At 31.1% G+C, this 21,878-nt stretch overlaps 1 protein-coding gene across 1 annotated transcript in view; it reads right to left on the reverse strand.

Annotated features, from left to right (window-relative positions):
• The window catches only part of LOC143912068 (paired box protein Pax-6-like), a 55,581-nt gene extending 48,115 nt beyond the window's left edge, over positions 1 to 7,466 (reverse strand). Inside the window, exon 1 of the mRNA XM_077431237.1 lies at positions 7,198 to 7,466. Within this exon, the coding sequence (XP_077287363.1) occupies positions 7,198 to 7,324 (127 nt within the window). The 5' untranslated portion in view covers positions 7,325 to 7,466. The remainder of the gene's footprint in view (positions 1 to 7,197) is intronic.
• Between the last annotated feature and the right edge of the window lie 14,412 nt (positions 7,467 to 21,878).

Raw genomic sequence — 21,878 nt, forward strand, 5'->3', positions numbered from 1 at the left:
TGTACAAACTTATTTATAGACAGTTATCTGTATATATACATATGTATATAACTGTCTACTATTTATATATTAATTTATTCTAACATAATTGAGAAAAATGCTTGAGATATAAATATAATTATTAAATGTATGTATCTTATATAGTTATAAGATTGGAAAATATTAAACTTCTGTCAATTTGATTACACTTTCTGAAAAAAATATGTTTCTATAATATACAGCTAATAAACAAAATATATTAAAAACTGTTTTTAAAGATCTCGTGCCATTTAATAATATAATATATCCGCGTAAGTTTGTAGTACCTGTATGCAGCGGAACAAAAGCGCTCTAGTTAATTCTAATTAATTACGTACGTAATGAAACTATACCTAATATAAGTTTATCTTCCATCAAACAATTAATTCAACAAACGTTGCATGGCGTAAGATTTTACCAGACTTCTATCAGATATTTTCCTGCACATAATTTCCAACAAAGAAAATCGAACGATGTAAATACACGTGTATACGTTCAGTCGCTTTGGACTCATTTCTCCAGGTATGGATTCGTCATGATCAAAGTATAAAGAAATGATTACATCTAAGCTATTCCGCTTATAGGAAGTTACCGTATTATAATTAGGAGAGGTATTTGATGTGTTTCGGTTTGCGATTGTTTATATTGGAGGGGATCGTGTCGCATGAGGCTTTTCGTGGTCGTGTCTCTCAACCACGGTAGCGAGATAATGTCGACCACATGGGGTGCAAAAATGACCAATTGTTTGACAGCGGGACGTTTCAGATGCCGGCAGCAGATTAACGACCGATGTGTGCCAGTGGATCTCAAACTGTCATACTGAAATTAAATTTTTTCAAGATTTTCTCAGATATATTGATTTTTGGAGTATGTATCGCGATTTCGTATATTTCTATAGACATTCATGGAGAGATTTTTTGACAGATACATACATACATAGCTTCCGTATGATGTCTGACCACAACATTTATAGCTAGGGTTGCCATATGTCCCGTATATACGGGACATGTCCCGTATTTCACTACTCAGTCCCATATTACAATTTGTCCCATTTTCTCCCTAAACTTTTCTCCAAAAACAGACTGTCGATTTCTTTAACACTGCATTGATAAATGGTCCCAATCATTCAAAAAATTTTATGCTTTCGATTGGATAACTCTCAAGCAAGTTCCTGAATGGGGGGAAATAGAACGAACCGTTGAATATTTGCAAGTAAGGAACATCGATGTTGGAAACAATGAGCTTCTTTTCAACCAGTTCGTATATTTTAAAGATTATTTAAATAAAAATAATACCAACGAAAAGTGGGAGACAACGCTGAAATTGAGTATGGAAGAGAAATGGCTGAAGTTTTTTAGAGATACCAAGCATATTGAACAGAAGTCATGTTTAATAAAACTATGTGAGTATATATTTGTCATTTCAGCCCACAATGCCAATGTGGAGAGAATATTTTCCCTGATGTCAACACAATGGTCGGACGAAAGAAATAAGTTGGCAGTTGAGACAGTTGAGGCAATTTTGGTTTGCCAGTATAATTTTAAAATGACTTGCGCCCAATTTTATCATCATGTAAAAGAGGAAAACGATTTAATTAAAAAAGTTAAATCATCGTTAAAATACGATTGGTCTAAAAAAGACTAATTTTTTAAAATAAACTATTACCTTCCTACTTTTCCATATTTTATTTATGTAGCACTTAAATGTCCCGTATCAATGCTTGACAATTATGGCAACACTATTTATAGCTAAAGACGGTAATAGACCCCGCGAGACACTTAGATAAATGAATGTCTCCACTTCGTTTTTGAGAAGCTTTTGTCGAACAAAATTAAAAACTATTCAAATATATTTAATAAAATTAGATTGGCCATGTTTAAACGGTTTATATTACAAATACCGAGCGACGCCGGGTAAAAATACCAGAAACATTATAGCGATTAAAATGTTCGATCTATTCCAAACAATAGCATACCTACCTTTTAGCAAATATCTATCGAAAGAAATAAAAATTACTCGAGTCGTAAACAAAATTTTTTTTGGATACACCACTGGTCAACAATTTGATGATCAGTTCATTCTCGTAACGTCATTTTTAAAAAAAGACTTTACTAAAAATATGTCCATTGTAAAATTTTCAGAATTACTTATTACAAAATACGATTGCTTTGAAAGTGAATATTCAGATGTATATGTATGTATATATATATCGTGTTTATTTTATTTTTTTAACCTTCTAATAACTGTAGTGAATGTGTGGAGGATCTTTAAAAATTATGAAAAACTCAATTGTACAATTCAGACCTCTCATTGCTAGCCCATTCGCCAAAATTCCACAAACAAGAATTGAAAACAAAGCTGAAAAAACTAATGATTTTGAAAACCTTAAATAGAGTTCGAATTTTATTTAAAACGGGTGAGAGAAACTAAATTTATTTTCTTATAAATTTATCGTATGTACCTACATAAGTATATATTTCCAATGTACATATTTATCAACAAATAACTATAACTTTTTGATCTCACATTATTAAAAATCACGTAAAGGGAGGAGAATTTTTGGATGAGGGTCCAAAATTGTATTGATTGTAAAATAATATTTTAAATCAATGAAACACATTCAAACATTACAAATGAAATCACCCGACTGATTGCATTGTGTCGCTAAGAGACAGCTATAACAGAAAAATTGTAAGTTTTTTTACGATAAACTGTAATACATATTGCTGTGGTGTGAATAAACATAGTGAGTATCGGATTACGTTATTAAATTGACACATTTTTAATACTGAGTATCGTATTTAGATCAAGCAAATTCTTGTCTGATTGTAAGTATCAACTTGGTGTGATAAAAACTTATCCAATAAAAATATATATTACAATGTGTTTTCAACCATGAACCTCGACTTAGCTTGTCCAGTGATCTACCAACTATTGTGTATTTTTAGCAATGGATATGTACGTGTAAATAATATTATCAATTAAAATCGTTGTTCAATTTCAAGTCATCTATCAAATTTACTAATATTACATTAAGTATTTTATTTCTAATTCTTGATTGATGTCTTAAACGCTTGGCGCCAAACTAATTAAATAATAAAATGAATAGAAATCTGAATTGAACAGCTTTGGTTTATTTTTTGTAGCAAAAAGCTTGAATTGTAGAAATTGACGGATCACTGACCCAAGTCGACGTCGCTGCTAACTCAACTGACAGATATCTTTGTCAGTCCGTCAACTGGCAACTCAACTTACAATATTGAATATAAATTTAACCCCCCCGCTGATATGACCTTAATGCAAATATTTCATTTATTATACAATATTTTAAAAAAATATGCTCGCTATGAAATTTATTTCGCTCTTGCGTTAAAATAATAGTTTTTCCTGCCTAAGTTTTTTTATCACAATGGAAATTTCATAGGAAACTTTTCGTGCGAATCGCAAATCGCCTTAATAGTCAATAAAAGAAGAAGTAAGATGACATGATTGTGCAAAATAAATCGTTACAACTTTTTTCAACGCCTACTACAAAAGCTTGAATGACATGAAAAATTCGAATGTTGTTTAATCGAAATGTCATTAAAATGTTTTTATCGTCCATAGATATAACTTAAATACGATAATTTTACATATATATGACGGATTATGTTTAAAAATAATTGAAACGATTTAAAATATAATATCTGCCGTTTGTCAAACAACAAAAAAAAAATAATATAAATTATTCTGAAATTAAATCATGTCTGTAGGTCTACACCCACCTTACATATTCATTATCTATACTAAGTACATAAGATATATAAATAATTTATATCGTAAAAAAACATTGAGACGTTCTAATACATATTTAGGCAGGTATATCAATTTTAAGAGTGCCCATAATGATTTTGACAAGTCATATAAGTGTGTTTGTTACAAATCAATAATAATTCACGGACACGTAAAAATATTGAATCTACATATGTAAATGTAAAATCAACCACTCAAAATAATTAAATTCAATAATTTCTAATACTACACAGACATAAAAAATACAGTAATAAATCAATTCCGATATGTACATATGTACATATGTATATAAATATATGTTTTATTGTACACTACGCCTCAGATATATGTACATAGATAGATATCAAACCTACATTATTATTTTAAAATATTATATCATAATTCAAATTCCACAGTGAAATAAAAATCGCCGACATACCTACATACATACATATGTATTGTATATACATTTAATAATAAACAATTAATTATTTGTTTTGTGGTCAAAATTTTTGACTGTAAAAAAACAGTGTGTTATATTTGAAATAACACGTAAATTTTTTTTATTATCTACCATAAAGCATTTTATTTACAATATATCTTAATATGTATGTATATGTATAATCTCGAAAGAGACTTTGTATGTTTGTTTGGTTCGTAAAATCTGTGACGTCATCGAACAAATGATTATTCAAATAAATTTAAATTAAATAAAACTATTCAAATAAAGCATGAAAAATTTCATTGAATTTGAAAAGTTCAGGAGTTTGAATTAAAATAGAAGGAAATTAACTGTCCCTGATTATTTATTTATTTATTTATACAGGTAAAAACCCATTTAAGTAAATTACATAATAAAAACATATAATTAAATCTTACATATAATATAAAATTAACAATAAAAGAAAAAAGAAAAGATAGTAAAAATTAAGGAAACACAATATTCAGAATGGATAAACCGCCCAAAAGTAACACTAAATATGTCAATGTCCGTCTGATCAGCTAAATTTTTAAAAAGCCATATTGCTATGCATATAGAATGTTAATTTTTCGCTATAATTGGCGAAAACAGAACACGTTTGCGTATTCTAAAATAATTTTCTGGTGCATATAAAGTGAATTCGCTATGAATTGGTGGATTATAAATATTTCCACGAAGAACAAGGAACATGTGTCGTAATAATAAAATACAATGACGAGATTCAAGACTGACTAAGTCCGTCATTTCCAAAATAAATTTTCTTGGATATAACCAAGAGTAGTATCCATACATTTTATAATAGAGAAACCGACAGAATTTTTTGTGAACTTTTTCTAATAAATTAAGATACAATTTTTTGTTAGGTGACCAAATTATGCAGTTAAACTCCAAAATAGACCTGACAAAAGAATTGTAGAGGCAAATCATAGAATTGGAATTAGACAACAAATAAGATTGTCTGATTACAAATGCTAATGATTGGTTAGACTTATTGACAACATTTAAAATATGATTTTAAATGTAAAATTACTGTCAAAAAGTACACCAAGATCTCGAATCATCTAAACAATCATTTAGGTATAACAAGTGATGTAGTCGGACCAGGTCTTGAGACGATAAGAATAAGAGGCGACTTAATCGAAGTCTTTAAAATAATAAATAATCATCATAATTGTCTTATGTCCAAACTCATTACGTTCAATGAAAACACTCATCTTAGAGGTCACACTCTCAGACTCCAAAAAGAAAAATCGAATAAATTAATCAGAGATTCCTTCTTTTCAAACAGAGTGGTTAAAGTTTGAAATAATCTTCCCAACAATGTAGTAAATTCTGAAATCCATAATATTTTTAAAAACGAGCTTTCTTGAACTCGAAGATTTTTGTAATTCTACTTTTCCAATAACTTTTCTATATTTTTGTTTTATTTTAGTTATTATGTTACTTATTATTATGAAGTTTTTGGAAAATATAAAAAAAAAATCATAATATTGGTTAATTTCCATTTGATTTTTTTTATAAATATTTGAACTACTAATATTAGGATACATACTTTTTAAGTGATGAAAAAATAGGGGGGGGGGTCATAAAAATTATACACCACCCTGGTTATTTTTTATTTAGCACTACACCACTGGATATAACCAGTGGTGTCACCCCAATTTTGGAACGACGGGTTTCCAAATTTTTATTGAAACAGAATTATATACATACATATATATACGTTGTTTTTGTCCAAGGCACCATTAAATGAAAGTTCATTAAATTTGTATAATAATTGACAAAAATTATATGAATTTTTAGATTAAATAACGGTTTAAATTAAAAGTGTTAAAAATCAAAGGTTTCCAGAAACCCATGGAAACCATTAGGGTGACACCACTGGGTATAACCCATAAATTATTGTTTAGATTCCTATACTGCATAGCATTTAAGACATAATTGATATCTTATATCTCATATCTTGACCGATTGATTAATTTATTCTCCCATTCTATTTTATAACCTTTTTCCAACATTTCCAATATTTTTATACTTTAGTTTAGTTATGTAATGTGCTATTTAATCATGTTAAAGCTTTCATTCTTTTCCTTTTCATTTGTTTATATTTGTAAATTTCAATTTCTTCTTACATTCTATTTTATAACCTTTTTCCAGTATTTTAATACTATAGTTTAATTATGCAATGTTCTATTTTGTCATGTTATAGCCTTTATTCTTTTCTTTTTCATTTGTTTTCCTTATATTTATAATTTTCATTTTTTTTATAATCTTTGTAAAAATCTGTTATTGGACTCGGATGTTACATATATTATATATTTACTATTTGTTTTTTATACATATCTACATCCTGTTGTCTGTTGATTTTTCAATAAATAAAATAAAAAAATAATTGCATAAAATTAATATTATTGATTTTGAATATTTATTTAATTTATTTTATTTTACATATACGGCCGTAAGAATCATTGAACCATAATACAATAGAACATTTAAAAAAAACAATATTAATATACGAGAAAAAAAAATAGGAGTTTTAACAACAATAAACAATGAAGTTACACGAAGTGAAAAAATAAATGAAATAAAAACAATAAAATAAAATGCATTTAAAATTTGTATAAACTGGAAAAATATATTTTTTAAATTTTGTTTACTAATATTAAAAAAAATCAAATTGGCTAAATTCGTTTCCTAGTTTATGAAGTATACGTTGAATTTTTGTTATAATTAGTGGCATAATTTTTATATATATACGATATATGTCGATGACTTGTCAACAAAGTTGTATCTACATAGTAGCTAAACAAAAGAGACAAACTTGTGCGATGCCCGGAACTTAAGGGAGGAAAATCGAAACTTTGTTGGAAGATCATGCTCACATTTAGACTGTAATTTTGATTGATTAATTATCCGAATAGAGTTACCTGTGGGCGAGATGGGCAGGGCGGTAGGCTGCGCCGGGGGTGCTGAGGGTTCCATTTTCCAGGGGGCGCAGCACGAAGCGGGGGAGAACTCGCTAACCGCGCTCGAGTTCGACGATATCAACATCATACGTGCGTGCAAAATTCGACAAAAAGTCGTCCGCGATTTTTCCCTTCCTCGCAAAAACTTCAACAGTCAATCACACAGCAGCAACAGCGCACTCTCCGACCGCGCATCGCGCTCAACACTGACTTCGAATATACCACAGATGTTTGTTTATTTTTAATTTTATTTATATGTATGTATATATAAATATATTAATTGATAACTGCGCGCGCGCTCGCGAGCAACAACGTCCACTTCCTGGTGGCGGTGTGTGCGCGAGTGATCATCGGCCACGCCGGTCATCGCAGCCAGCTTCCGAGGACCTGCCCATCACTGATCTTGATCTTCCGTCTCGTACCCAGCCGCCCAAACCACCACGCGACAGACAGAGACAAACTCATATGAAAGCTCGACTTCGTTTGCACACAGGCAGGTAGCTTCCATACAAAAGATTGCCTTAACTCGATTTAAAAAATACCCGCTGACAAAACATCACCGCACTCTTTTACACGATCCACATCCAACGCGTCAGACAGAGACACGTATACACCATAGCTTTCTTGCTTCACGCTCGTACGCATTACGATGTAATACGCGAGAGAGAGACGCGCGATAGACGGTAGTGGCGTCACGGTAGTGAGCACGGTCGCTCATTCATCGCATTATGAATGTATATGTGCGTCTCTGTCTTGCGCGATGATTTAGCGCAAGTGTGAAAAGTGCCGCTGTATTGTTTATCGCGTTAGGTGGGTGTAGTTAGCGCGAGTTTGGTTGGCTCCCGTCTCGGCTACTTGCTGCCTAACTTGTCTATTGTAGAAGCCGTTTTGATATAAGAATCGATCCAGTGGTTACAGTTCTCGACTTGCCGAGAATTGTATACAGCCGGCCAACACTATTTATTGCCTTAGGATAAGAGCCAAATCGAACGTATATATATCTGTCAACGATTAAAAGAAGCTTGGTGTAATTGAGAAGTTAATGGAAGTGTTTCTACAAGCTTTTTTTGTAGTGGAATATAAGAAAAGTTCTTACTAGATTTGTGGAAAATTTCTTATTGGCACTTTTCATACTTTGTATGTATGTACGTTTTCGTGAGGAAATTTTTATTCAATTTGATTTGTTATAATCTTTTATTTAGTGCTGAGCTTTGTATAAGGCACGAATGTTAATTACAGAAAACGCAAATATTGAAAGGCAAAGATCGAAAATCGAAAGATCTTAAGTCGAAAGATAAAAAAAGGGTGCATGGTAAACGGTACATACTCTCGTACACACTCACTTAATTTGCGCGAGCAGGATACAACAGGAACGAGAGGAACAGGCTTTTCCTCAAGTATTCTACGCGCGCACATTAATACGGGAGGAAAATCCTGTTCCTCTTGTTCCTGTTGTATCCTGCTCGCGCAAATTAAATGAGTATGTACCGTTTACCATGCACTCTCTTATTTTGATCTTTCGACTTAAGATCTTTCGATTTTCGATCTTTGCCTTTCGATATTTTTCGTTTTCTGTAATTTAACATTCTGGCTCATCACGGAGACCGCTTTTTAATAGCTACTGATCATTTTATTTTACAATTTTAATTTAATTTTGTTAGTAATCATAGTATTATATTATTCTAATGTTAATGTACAGCATAATAGGAAAAAGAGCTCAAAAACCTATTTACAATTCTTATAATACATCTAATACATAATATTAATTAAAAACTCTCTTATAATACATCTAATACATAATATTAAAAAAAGACGATGATCTAAAGCAGATTGTGTTTAGGTAATCTGTGAGATTTGATAGTAAATCATTTTTAGGATCAAATATGATTTTCATATCAAAATATTTCAGATTTACATAAAATCTGACTTAAAAAATTGTAATATTTCATAAATCTGTCAATTATTTAATTTTATATATCTACATACATACATACCCAATGTACATAATATTAAATATATATTCTGAAGGTTATATCTTAAATACTTATTTATTAGCAATTCTACCAATTACCAATTCTTTATAAATTTTCTATTTTTGTGTTCAAATAAAAAATTGTATTACCTACATGTGTATCTACTTTTTAATACATAAATACATATGAAAATATTACCAACTTACTTTTACTTACACAGGATATATTTTTAATTTTTAATCACATAGGTATCCAATTCAAAATATTGTAAATTAAAGATATTTGATTGAATATCTTACATTCATGCATAAAAATCTTTACTTGACAAACCTAATATAATATAATAGGTACATATCTGAATTGAAAATTTTCTTTTGCTTAATTTAATATTATAGTTTAATCCATTTACTGAAAAGTTAAATTATTAAACACATATTGCTTGTATGTAAATATAAGAAAAGGTATTTTAAATTTACTATCAACACCGTTTTTAAGTATTATTCAATAGTATTTTACTTTCAAGCTTAAAAATTCAATGTCATTAATAGTTACAATCTCAAACTGAAATTCATAGCTTGGCAACTGAAGTAAAAATTTATTTTTTATTTCGAGTCTTAATAAGAAGATACTCTCTTTGTGCAATATTTTATTTTATATATTATGAATTTCATTGGATCTAAAATTCACTTATCGTATCAATGACCTTTCGAAGCGTTAGGAATTTCCGGTTTTTTTAAGTCGCGCTGACATCAAGTCAACAAAAACACCTCTTCCATAATTGTAAATGGAATTTAATACGATTGATTTAATACCTGGATCGATCCTCCTTCCAAGCACTAAAACGAACGTGAATACTCCATCGCAGGACCCGGTCGAAAGCGAAGCAGTCCTTTCTCGCACTCGTATGCAATTGGTAGCGTTTTAGCATTTATCATCCTGTGGCAGGTGACAAGATAGCGTTCGCCCAGGGCCCAGTTGTTGCGGGGGCTTCGTTGCCCTCTACATCTTCAAATGATATATTTTTGTAACGTATAAAAATAATTAAGGACCTAAAGCCACGTCCTGTCGTCATACAACGTATAATAACTCAACGCGAGTGATACGCCGCCAAATAGCTTTGAGCGTATTGTACTAATTAATTTAATTACTATATCGATTAAGATCACTGTCATATTTCAAAAAAATATTTGCACATTTGCCTAATTACATACTACAGCTACTACTAATATATTTTCTCAGTATTTCAATTTATATTTACAAATTTTCATACATTGAAATTGACTTTAAGATATACATACATACATACGTATTGCATTCTAATCATACATATTGAGAGGATCGCATTGTAACAAAAATGATTACAAAAAATTGATATGCATAGATGATCATATCGGTTAGCATGATATTATACGCCTATCAAGTTTTGCTAAACGAATATTATCATTATGAATGCAATTCGTTGGGATATTTGAACGGAGCATTCAATAGTTTTTATTTGCATCTTTTGTTGATGGTGTTCTTCGTAATATGAGATGCTTCCGAATGATGAGTTTTCTCACGCGAAAGTTTCAATCAAATATTTTTTTATACATTCTTATATGGATACTATTATATAATATTTCGTTAATTTGCTACATAGTTCAAATACATAGACGCGGATATTGTATTTTAATTTAACCATACAGCCGTTCGCTTAGATATGTATGTAGCGTATCGAATAGTCCATTATTGAAAATCGACTATCGCGTTCTGAATCTACACTGGCTTATTGATCCCTTTAACTATTAAACTGGTCCCTTTTTTGCTTTATCTAGGTCCTTTAAAACTAACCTAACTAGCTTCTCGCACTCGCCGAGTACAAGTCACGACCACTTCTTGCTTCTGTTATCGAAAATATATGGACCTCTTGTTAATATATGTGCATTGGAACGCTAACACGATAAGCCTGCACATACATATAATATAAACGAGAAAATTTACAGATATTTGATACAAGTATATACTGTTTAAAATAGTATTTGGTTCGATTTATGTACTTTTAAGTAAATAGCTAGTCAAAAAATGAAGAGAGAAATTTTTTTTTGTTGTTCCAGTTATTAAATAGATATAGTTCATAAAAGGTTTTAAATATTATTTCTTATATGTAGGTGGGTATTTTTTTCAATTGAATGAGTGTTGTCAAACGTAGTACAGTAGTTTCGTATGTTCTATATGGTGAAGGAAGATGAATATAAAAAAAACCGGTGGCTCTTGTAGAAGGTTCAATTCTTGTGAGTAAACAATGAAAGTTGCATAATTCAAATGCAAGTTTAGAAAAAACGAATGGCTTCCAATGAAAGACCAAAGCCTTGGTCATCAGTTACGGCCACCCACGGCGTTGGAGTCAAAAGGGAAACGGCCACAAGCGCTCAAATCGAATTTCCATATGAAAAACTATTCAAATTCAAAGCCGCACTATGTATTTCGGAGCCACCGGATAGCACCTCGTTTTCATCGAAAACTAAGCTTATGCAAATGGACACTTTACACGCTTTGAATACGTTTCACGAAAGCCGAAATAACACGAGTAGCCAGTTTCTTGATTGCGGACAACATTAAAGCATTTTCCACAAGTAGGCACTTACTTCCATCGACTTTATATCTATTGTATATAAAACGGTAAAGTTTTCAATTATTCATTAATTAATTATAACACTTAAAGTAAATTAATTAGAATAACGGGGATGATCTTCTGTTTTACAGATCCTATATTTAGTACATAGCCATGAAGGTCACTGGTCGCCAAGCGAGCTTTTTTTGGGCGTAGTTCATTTTTCCAGTCTTATCTATTGGCCATTTTTTTTCTATTGATGCAGTTGACGGGGGTTTTCAGTATAAAAATGTAATATGTATTCTAATAAAATAAATCGGGGGACGTTTATACTTTTGTATTTAGGCTTGCACTCTCCGTCCGTAAAAAACATTATGTCTTGTTTTTCACTATTCAGCTCCTTTGAGAGTATTATTTTTAAACAAAATGAACATCCCTGCTGTCAGCTTAATAATGTCTTGCTTAGAGAAAAAAGTATTTTTTTAATAGTTATAGCATTCAAAAATAGTCCCAATGAATGGTTATAGCAGGTACTAAAATTCTATAATTATTCATTGCAGTTATTTATTTTCAAAATATGCGAGAACAAATACAGTTTCTTGACTTATATTCGTCCTCTATTAGTCGAAAAAAAGGTTCACGCCCAAAATATAAACTACCCCCGAATATAACTCACTTGGTGAACACTGATGTAGGTACATATGTACATATGTAAGTACACACTGAGGAAATCTCTATTATAAATATGTAGGTTTAATTTATTTCTAATTTTATTTATAATTTATTTAAAAATACTAAAAAAGAATTACATAAATATCCTCTAGCCTCTGGAAATATCTCAGTGAAGATTTTACAATTTGTCTTTTTTTATCAACCATCGATCGGGAATTTTTACTTCTAGTCCATAAACATCTTGATCCTCATTAAGTTAAATTCATTTTAAGATGCGTTGGAGCCTGATATATTTAATATGGATATTATAGAAAGTTAACTTAAATTAGATCACAAATTTTTCCAACGATCATGTGTAATATTTAAAAAAAATTATTTGTCTATATTGTGTATGTTTTAATCAGCTTATGGCAGCTTTTCCGTGAAAATTTATATGTACTATTGCAATATGAATAATAATTTAAAAGAAAAACAGTGCTCTACTTTCTTATGATATTTACATATAAAAAATGTTTTGTTAGTTCAAATCTTAATATTATATTTCATATTGCGTATTTTTCCAATTCAAATCTAAATGTTATATCGCATACTGCGTATTTTTCCAGTTCATATTGCTTATTGCGTATTTTGCCACCTTGTGTATAAAAAAGAGAACTTACTTAAAACAAAAACATTCACCTGCAGCGAATTTTATCGAGTTAATTGATTTTCTCAGCTTTATATACATTTAGTTTAGCAAAGGGAAAGGAGTAAAGCTAGGAGATACCATCTCGTCCAAGTTATTCAAAGCGCCACTTGAAGGAGTTTTCAGGAACTTGTAATGGGTCACAACAGGAGTAAAAAAATCAACGATCGCTTCTTGAGTCATCTTCGGTTCGCAAACGATATATTTTTAATAGATCGCGATCTAGCTGACTTACTTAATAGACTAACACGGCTGGACAGATATAGTAAGAAAGTAGAATTAAAAATTAAATTGTATTTCAGTAGATGATAAAATAGTGGAAGTAGTCAATAGCTATTTATATTTAGAACAAATAATTGACACGTCCGGTAGTAATGAAGAGGAAATAAAGAGACGTATAAAATTAGGATGGAGTGCATTTGGACAAATGAGTGCGGTTTTTAAATCAAAAATACCAGTTTTTCTGGAGAAAAAGATCTTTGATCAATGTGTTTTGCCAGTGATGAGGTATGGATGTGATACTTGAACGACAAGTTGCTACACCAAATCCAATTCACTCAATGAAGTAGGTACGGCTTGCAGATATTTCCCCACACCTTTGGTAATAAAATTGATCACCTTTGGTAATAAAATTTTACGGAGGCTAAACTAAAAACAAATTGATACCATTTAATGAAGAAATAATAATTAAATATACTCTATCAGGTCACTTAATATAAATCAAATATGGTTTTTATGAAAATAGGCATGTAGAGAATACATAGAATGGGTATACAAATGTTGGTTGTGTGCTAAAAATAAATTGTTTTCAGACTATGGACTGTCAAGTTCCAATGAAAGATTAATACATTTTAAAACTACTTGGTTAACTCACCAAGATTATTATTATTACGTTACATTTATCTTATTGTTAGCCAAATTCGAAAAACGAATGATTTAATTATGGAACGGAGAATTTATGTAAATGAAATACGTAGAACTATTTCACTTTAACTTTACTAACTATACTTAATAATTGACTAACTATACATAATCGATGGTAATGACTGACTAATTCTAACAATTATGAGTATGTATACTCTTCTTTAAAACAATGAAGTGTTGAAGACACATGTCGTACAATTTTGGTTAGTCAGTAAATCAGGTGTGCCACAAATCAATGGTTTTACTTATTAAATTAGGTGTGCCACAAATCAATGATGCTACTTATTAAATTAGGTGTGTCAAAAATCAATGGTGCTACTTATTAAATTGGTGTGTCTTACCCCTACAAATCAATGGTGTGTCTTACCCCTACTGGTTAGTCAACTACATTGGTACATAACGGTACATACATATAATACATATACCATTTTGGACTAAAATATACACAACCGCTTACTTGGTTTAATAGCACGAATTTATGAATAGGAATTGAACTTATATGTCCATTTATGCAAAAATATAAAAACAATATGTATTTAAAATATAATATACATATATAACATACAGATGGCAGATAAATCTTCCAAGCATCGGTACATAGCTCATGAATCGAACTATGCACCTTCCACTTTATAAATCCAATTTGAGCAGTGGCGTAACTACCGCGCCCGCAGACCCCGCAATGCGGGGGGGCGCTGAGGCTTGGGGGGCGCCGCGAAGCGGCGTGCTTTTTTTGCAGATTTTTTAATTTGTTCTGTAATTTCTTTGCAATCATTTTTTTAAAAACCTCTGTTATTTTTTAACCTATTTGCATCTCGTTTTATTGTATTTAAATATAGCTGACAATTCTCTCTTATTCTTGTATATATTTTTATTAAAACAACGTGTTAAAACAATAAAATAAAATTATATGAGGCGTAAAAACGTAAAAATTTATAAATTTATAAATTTTTAGCTGTCAAAATTAACAGGTGGGAAGTTTTTAAGGAAAATTCATCATCAGTTACTTTAAACAGATTATGCACTGCTTGTTGGTCGTCCAGATTAGACTCTATTAATGCACTTCGATATATATGTAGGTACATATATGTACAGATGTTTTAAAATTTCTTACAGAAATAAATTTTAAAAGTAAAAGAAATGATGAACAATCAAAAGAAAAGTGACTAAAAAAGAAAATGGAATGTTTCGAATTTATTCTCCTACTCGTGCTTGAAAAATTCTTCGGTTGCTCAACTTTGTTTCAAAGTTCCTTCAATCAAAAAACGCTGATGATATCAGTGCTCAGTCTATGATTAGACTGAGCATTGATGCATATTGCGAGATCAGTAATTTTGGAAATAAATTTGAAGGATTCGTAACAATTTCAACAATATTAGGGTTGAAGCCAAAATTGAATCTAAAAGCATTTCGATGAAATTAGTCATGATATACGATTCCAGGATCCATTAAAAGAAATTTTGAACAATTTTTCATGCGGCACTAAGCGTAACCTATGTAAGTGCAAATGAAGGTTCCTATCACGTTATTTAAACATTGTTTCAAAATTCGCTTTCCTGCAAAACAATTATCAGATGACGATTTACATTTATGTACATATGTATATCATGAAGCTATGTCTCTATCCAACTAATATGTCAATGATTATGATAAATCATTGCCTGATCAGATACTTGATTTCCGTTCGTGCTTAAAAGAAAATAAACCTTTATAAATAAATAAAAATAAAGAAGACCAACGTGTTCATATTTTGGCAAAGCTCTTCATTTGTAATTTTTATAATTTAAATTCGTCATTTAAATCATCTTGTTCCTCACGCTTCCGGTAACTGTAGCCACTACGGAGCGCTCGTTCACTAGTTGAAACTTATTAAAAATTACTTAAGGTCGACTATGTTACAACATCGTCTTAAAATATTAGCAATGATTCGTATTAAATTTTAACAAAGTAGTCGTGTTTGCCAATGAGTCCAGAAAAAAGTTTTTCTACGTAAAAAAGGTATGAATTATTAATTTGGAAAGTTATTTTGCTATAAGGAAATAATATGAATTAATGGGGGGGGGGGGGTGCCTTAAAATATTTTGCGGGGGGGGCGCCTGGAATTCACGCTACGCCACTGAATTTGAGCTATCAATGGTGCTACTTATTAATTTAGGTGTGTCACAAAATAAATGGTACGTCTTATCGCTACTGGCTAGTCAACTACATTGATAAGCGAGGTATGTACATAACGCTTCCCGGAAAGATGCACTAAATTGCAATGAATAGTAGCGCATTTTTGAGAAGTCCTAATTTTCAAAAGCGCTCAAAAATAACTTAGGCAATAGAATTTCACAAAATAAATGTTAGCACCCTCGGATAACATACATACAACTACCCCTTGACGCTCTTTGCGGAATTCTATTGCGTTAGTTCGCCTTGAGCATCTTTGAAAGTTTGGATTTATCGAGAGTGCATTATCGCGACTCGCAACTATCGCGAGTGCATTTTTGAAAAATGCATTTTGAAAAATGCACTCGCAACTATATAGTGCATTTTTCCGGTCACCATACATAACACTGGGTTGGGCAAAGTCCGGCACTCCTGTCATTGATAAGAGAGGTACGTAACAATACATACATATATCAATTTTAATTATTCAAAACGTGTTAAGGTGTGAAAACCCATTAATAAATAATATCTGAAAATTTTTCATAATAAAAATGCTATTTAAATACCTATGCATGTACATACATATAAATGTTTTTTATCGATTACAACATAAAATCGTGATGATAATCAACGGCGCTCATTATGTCGGAATCATGTGCGATATTTAATGTATTGCATAAAGGGTCGATTAATGAGTGATTTGTGTGGGCTTTGTGTGAGATTTTGCGGTGACGTGATTGGTCAATGCGCGCACGGCGTCACGCCAATCGACCAATCACGAGACGCCTTGACCACGCCCACGCGACGCTACGGCCTGAAGAAAATCAATTATTTAAATAAAATCCTTTCATGCCATTTCAAAAGAATGTTTCGTATTTCATTTTTAATAGCTTCATAATACACTGAGAATACTAATGAGTCCCGCAATGTCGGTTATAGAGCAATAATCATATATTTGGTGCCGAAACTTCACTTTTTCCACACAAACTATACACACGAACCACGTTGGCTGAATTTCCGCGGCAATTTTCATTTCAAACTTAAATTATAATCCATCTACAATACACATTACGTACACCTAATTATACCAAATTGTGTTAAGAACTTTAAAAGAGCGAAAACCAAACGAACACACTTGACTTATATTTCATAAATATTTGATCACACATTTTCCAGCAGTATTAAATCAAATTTGAAATCTTTCAGATTAGAATCTGTTGATCTGGAAGTTGGATTCAATTTATAAAACTGTTTATTGCTGGTAAATTAGTATAAGATTGCAATCAACCCAATAAGAGTAATATTTATGAAAATAAAAATTATTTCCGTACAGCTGAAGTTGCTTAATACGAACACAACTGTAGCAAAATCTCGGTTATTGCAAGGAAATTACCACAATCAATTTGATTCAACCGTTTGCCTATACAATCGCCCAGCTATATAACCAGATCACTATCTGGATATGCGGACTTTTTTTTAATCAATATGCAAAAATTCCAATTATAAAAATAACAATAATTGTAAAACATTTTTATAAAGCCTTAAAGGGCTGAACACCAGCGTCTTGTCCATACAAACGTATTAGACTTCTCCCTTCCTCAATTATGGCACTAGAGAAATTATTTTTTAATATGCTATGGATATCCACCATTGGGTTGCATCTATCGTTTTATTTTTTTGATTAGTTATTTTTTATAGGAGCTAGGAGCCGCCAAACATCAATAAAATTGCCTCTTTTTTACACCCACGAAAAGAGTCCAGCGTGCTTATTTATATATTGATATAGATATATTGTCGCATTCACTCAATATATATATATATATCGAAGAAAGGAACGGCAACAAAATTAAGGTTTCGGATGTACAGCCCTCTTAATACCGAGGAAAATACTATGACTAACCTTAAAATCATAGTTTATATTGAGTCTAATCAAATAGCCAAACCAAGCCGATATTTCATGCAAAATATCACCAATAAGTGTGCAAATTTACTAATCAAAATTTAATAACCCTTTCACGCGATTGGACAGATATTAAATCATTCATCGAATCAGCACCTAGCAGACTCAGTGGTTCCAGGACCACTTATCAATATTCCATCAGTTAGCAAAGGACGCGCTTCTGGAAAGGTCGACTTCAACTAAATGTCGTATAAATCCACCGACACTGTAATTTTGATTTACGAAAGTCTCATCATTTATTCACGATCGGGGCAGTCTGAATATTATCACAAGTGGGTATACGTAGACCTATATTTAGTATGTAGTAGGTATGGACGTCCGGCGAGTCTACGGCGTAGCTACTCGCACACGGTGGCTCTACGATTTCCTGTTTCCCCGGCTTCAAGCAGACTAGTGATTTGCTTAATTCCTTGCTCTTTCGATTAGAAAGGGCAATCCCCTATTCCTTAATAAATATTCATGTGGAATTATTTCATGCTACGCCGTCTACAACGGACGTACCCACACCATTTTATTTACCAACCGACGTTGGTACCTACTTTACTTATACAACCACTCGCATGGGATCGCCAATCGATGGGCTCTAGTTTTTATTTGAATTATTTCCAACTAAGTTTCATTCGAGGGTGCAATTATATTCATATATGTATGTATGTATACTTGACGTATACTTTACAAAGTTTATATTATAGATAAGATGAACCGTGTCTATGGTTTTTATTACATTAAAAATTCAGAAGTCTAATTTGAATATGAAGTTCTAGAACTAATTACATTCCACTTACTCTTACTTACATATGTGCAGTACATATGTACATAAGTAAGCGGATTTTGGATTTTATTTTTAATTTTTGAAATAAACTTAAATAAATACCCAAGGAAGCTCTAAATAACAAATCTTCATTTTCAAATAACAAATAAAATGAAGATTTTCTGAAAGCACTGCTTGTGAACCTGATGCGCTGTTGTAGGGAAGTTTCTGGAAAAATAGTGACTGAATTCTCAAGCATAGTCACAACTGATCATAATTGACCCAATTAAACTGCAATTGTTGAATATTAAGCATTTGTTTTTATTTAATAACAAAAAAATTTAAACCCCTCCAAAATTAAAGTAAGAAAGATACATATATGAAAGAAAAACGCACTTTTTCGAAAATTTTGTCGAGATAAATTGACTGATTAGGGGCAAAGGAAATTGTTTAAAATCTTTGAATATATTTATAGTACTACACGTTTTTCGATCCGGCCTAATATGCATGTCTTTAGATATACTTGTATTTACGTACATACATACATATGCATTATAATATTAAACGGTGTCACGACAAATCACTCACGGACTTTACACTCAATATAAAGCATTGTCAAAAATGTTCAATATAAAGCATTGTCAAAAAAACGAATATGGGTAATACACTCTGTTGTCGTCACTAGGGATTACAATACCGAAAGTACCGATACCGGTGGTATCGGTATTTGACCGAAAACAAGTTTTTGGTACTACCGGTGCTATAAACTAAATAAAAGCTTTTGAAAATCCGCAGATTTATCAAAATAATTGATTTGACTTTTACAAACGATTGCAGTGATCATAATTTACACGTTAATTAAACTCTATATGAATTGATACATGTGTCATTGCATCGATCAAAAACTATAAACTGTTGAGTGTAAAATCCGTCAGTGATTTGTCGTGACACCTTTAAAAACGAATGTCATTTGTATTTATTATAAAAAGCAAACATTTTCATTTCCTATATTTTTTTAGACATCACATCCTCTCGTTGGAAATCAACTTGTATGAATTTGTCTAAATTATTAATTAAATTAAAGTTTCGAGGACAATCTGATAATATATTTGATTTTAGATGAAATTTAGAGTCCAGTTGGCCTACGAAAAATCGAAGAAAAATCTGCTAAATGACTCACTAAAAATTTACGATACCAAAACGATTTATTAATATTGAAATATGCTTGAAAATATATTTATCGAATTAAATTATAAAATTTGATATGGGTAATTTAAAACCCCTACACATGATGCGGTGCACCGTGAATTTATATGAAGACTCGTGTGCCGCCACTGGCTTCACATATACGCTACTTTTTTTTTACCTTAGTTACTGAGACTCTTGTAAAACACAACAATGAGTTTCGGAATAATAATTTGAATTTTAAATACGTGAAAATAAACGGCGGCTCGTCATGACCAACAAAATAAGCGAGGCGATCGTATATTTTGATATCGAAACGAAAAATCACATACGCACTAATAAAATATACGCACGTGAGTATACATATATTTAATTTAAAAACGTATAATCATGCTACAATTAATAAATATGTATGTCATAATTCAAAATTTCTAAGAGCAATTAATCAATTCAAACTGGTTGTACTTATAAGTAATAATTATGGACTTTTTGTAATAATTACCTTATAAAATATATACTTATTTTCACGTAAATATTTACTGATTTGGAAAACTTATACCTACATATATAACCTTTATATAAGTTGACTCATATTCGCGGTTTTTCGATGCTATCTATTGTACATACATTCATATTATATATATATATATATATATATATATATATATATATAGAATTTATTGTATTAGTATAAACTATTATGTCTACATATGTATGAGTAGTTAAATTATTAATTGACACTCGTTGCAAGTTAAGCTCTTGTCCCACTATTATTTATCACGACTACGTTTTATTTCATATACAGATTAATTAAAAATATATTACTTTGTCCGCCATGTGCGGCCACTCGGCGTCGGTCTACCATTTCAAAGATATGGTGTTTCAGAATAAATTGCCATTACCGCTTCCTTGATTTTATTGTTCAAGTCGCTCGAGTCTCATGCGAGTGCCTACACGAAAATTTATTCATATCAATTTTGCCCATATTAGGTCTTCCTTTCTGTCAAAATTATTATTTTGTATACACATGTACATATATAATAGACAGTATATTTATTATGCGATTTTTGAAATTCTTCGTATTGTTTAGTATAAAGGGCTGTTAAACTAGCTAAGACACAATCTCAGAATGTCTCTCCAAATTACCAAAGTGGTGATGAACCAAATCTGGGAGAGACTAGATATCATGTAGGGAATATGCTCCGAAAGCACCCAAAGTGAGATTCTCTTGTATTTTGGAATTAATTTTAAAATAATTTGATTCAGACGACTATGGGACCAAAAGGGCTTGGAGAGTCTTCAAATGAAATCCAGATAACATACTATCAAATAAAACGCCAAAGTCTCTCAAACGATCAACCCTAAGTAATTGATTAGTATTGATAAGAAAATTAAACATTATAGGGAATGTAATGTGGAAACACTTAACATTGAGGGGCAACCTGTTAAGACAATAGTATTTTTGTAAGCTTAGACAATCTTCAATGAAAGAGATTTTTTTTATTTTTTGTCGTCGTCAAATAGTAAAAGTTATGAATCCAAAAACCAGGACTAGATATCATTAATGAATATAAAAAATATATAAAGAGGACCTAAATGAGAACCTTGGGGTACTATCGAGTAATACGTGTATGTATTTACAATAAAAGCAATATGCAAATGCATTATCCATTTCCCATCTGGACTCTGCATCTTCTAGAAGAGAGCTAGAACTATTCCTATAAATCATAGAGAAATGTAAGTCCAAAATA

Source organism: Arctopsyche grandis, chromosome 5 (assembly GCF_051622035.1).
Source record: "Arctopsyche grandis isolate Sample6627 chromosome 5, ASM5162203v2, whole genome shotgun sequence".
NCBI classification, from domain to species: Eukaryota; Metazoa; Arthropoda; class Insecta; order Trichoptera; family Hydropsychidae; genus Arctopsyche; species Arctopsyche grandis.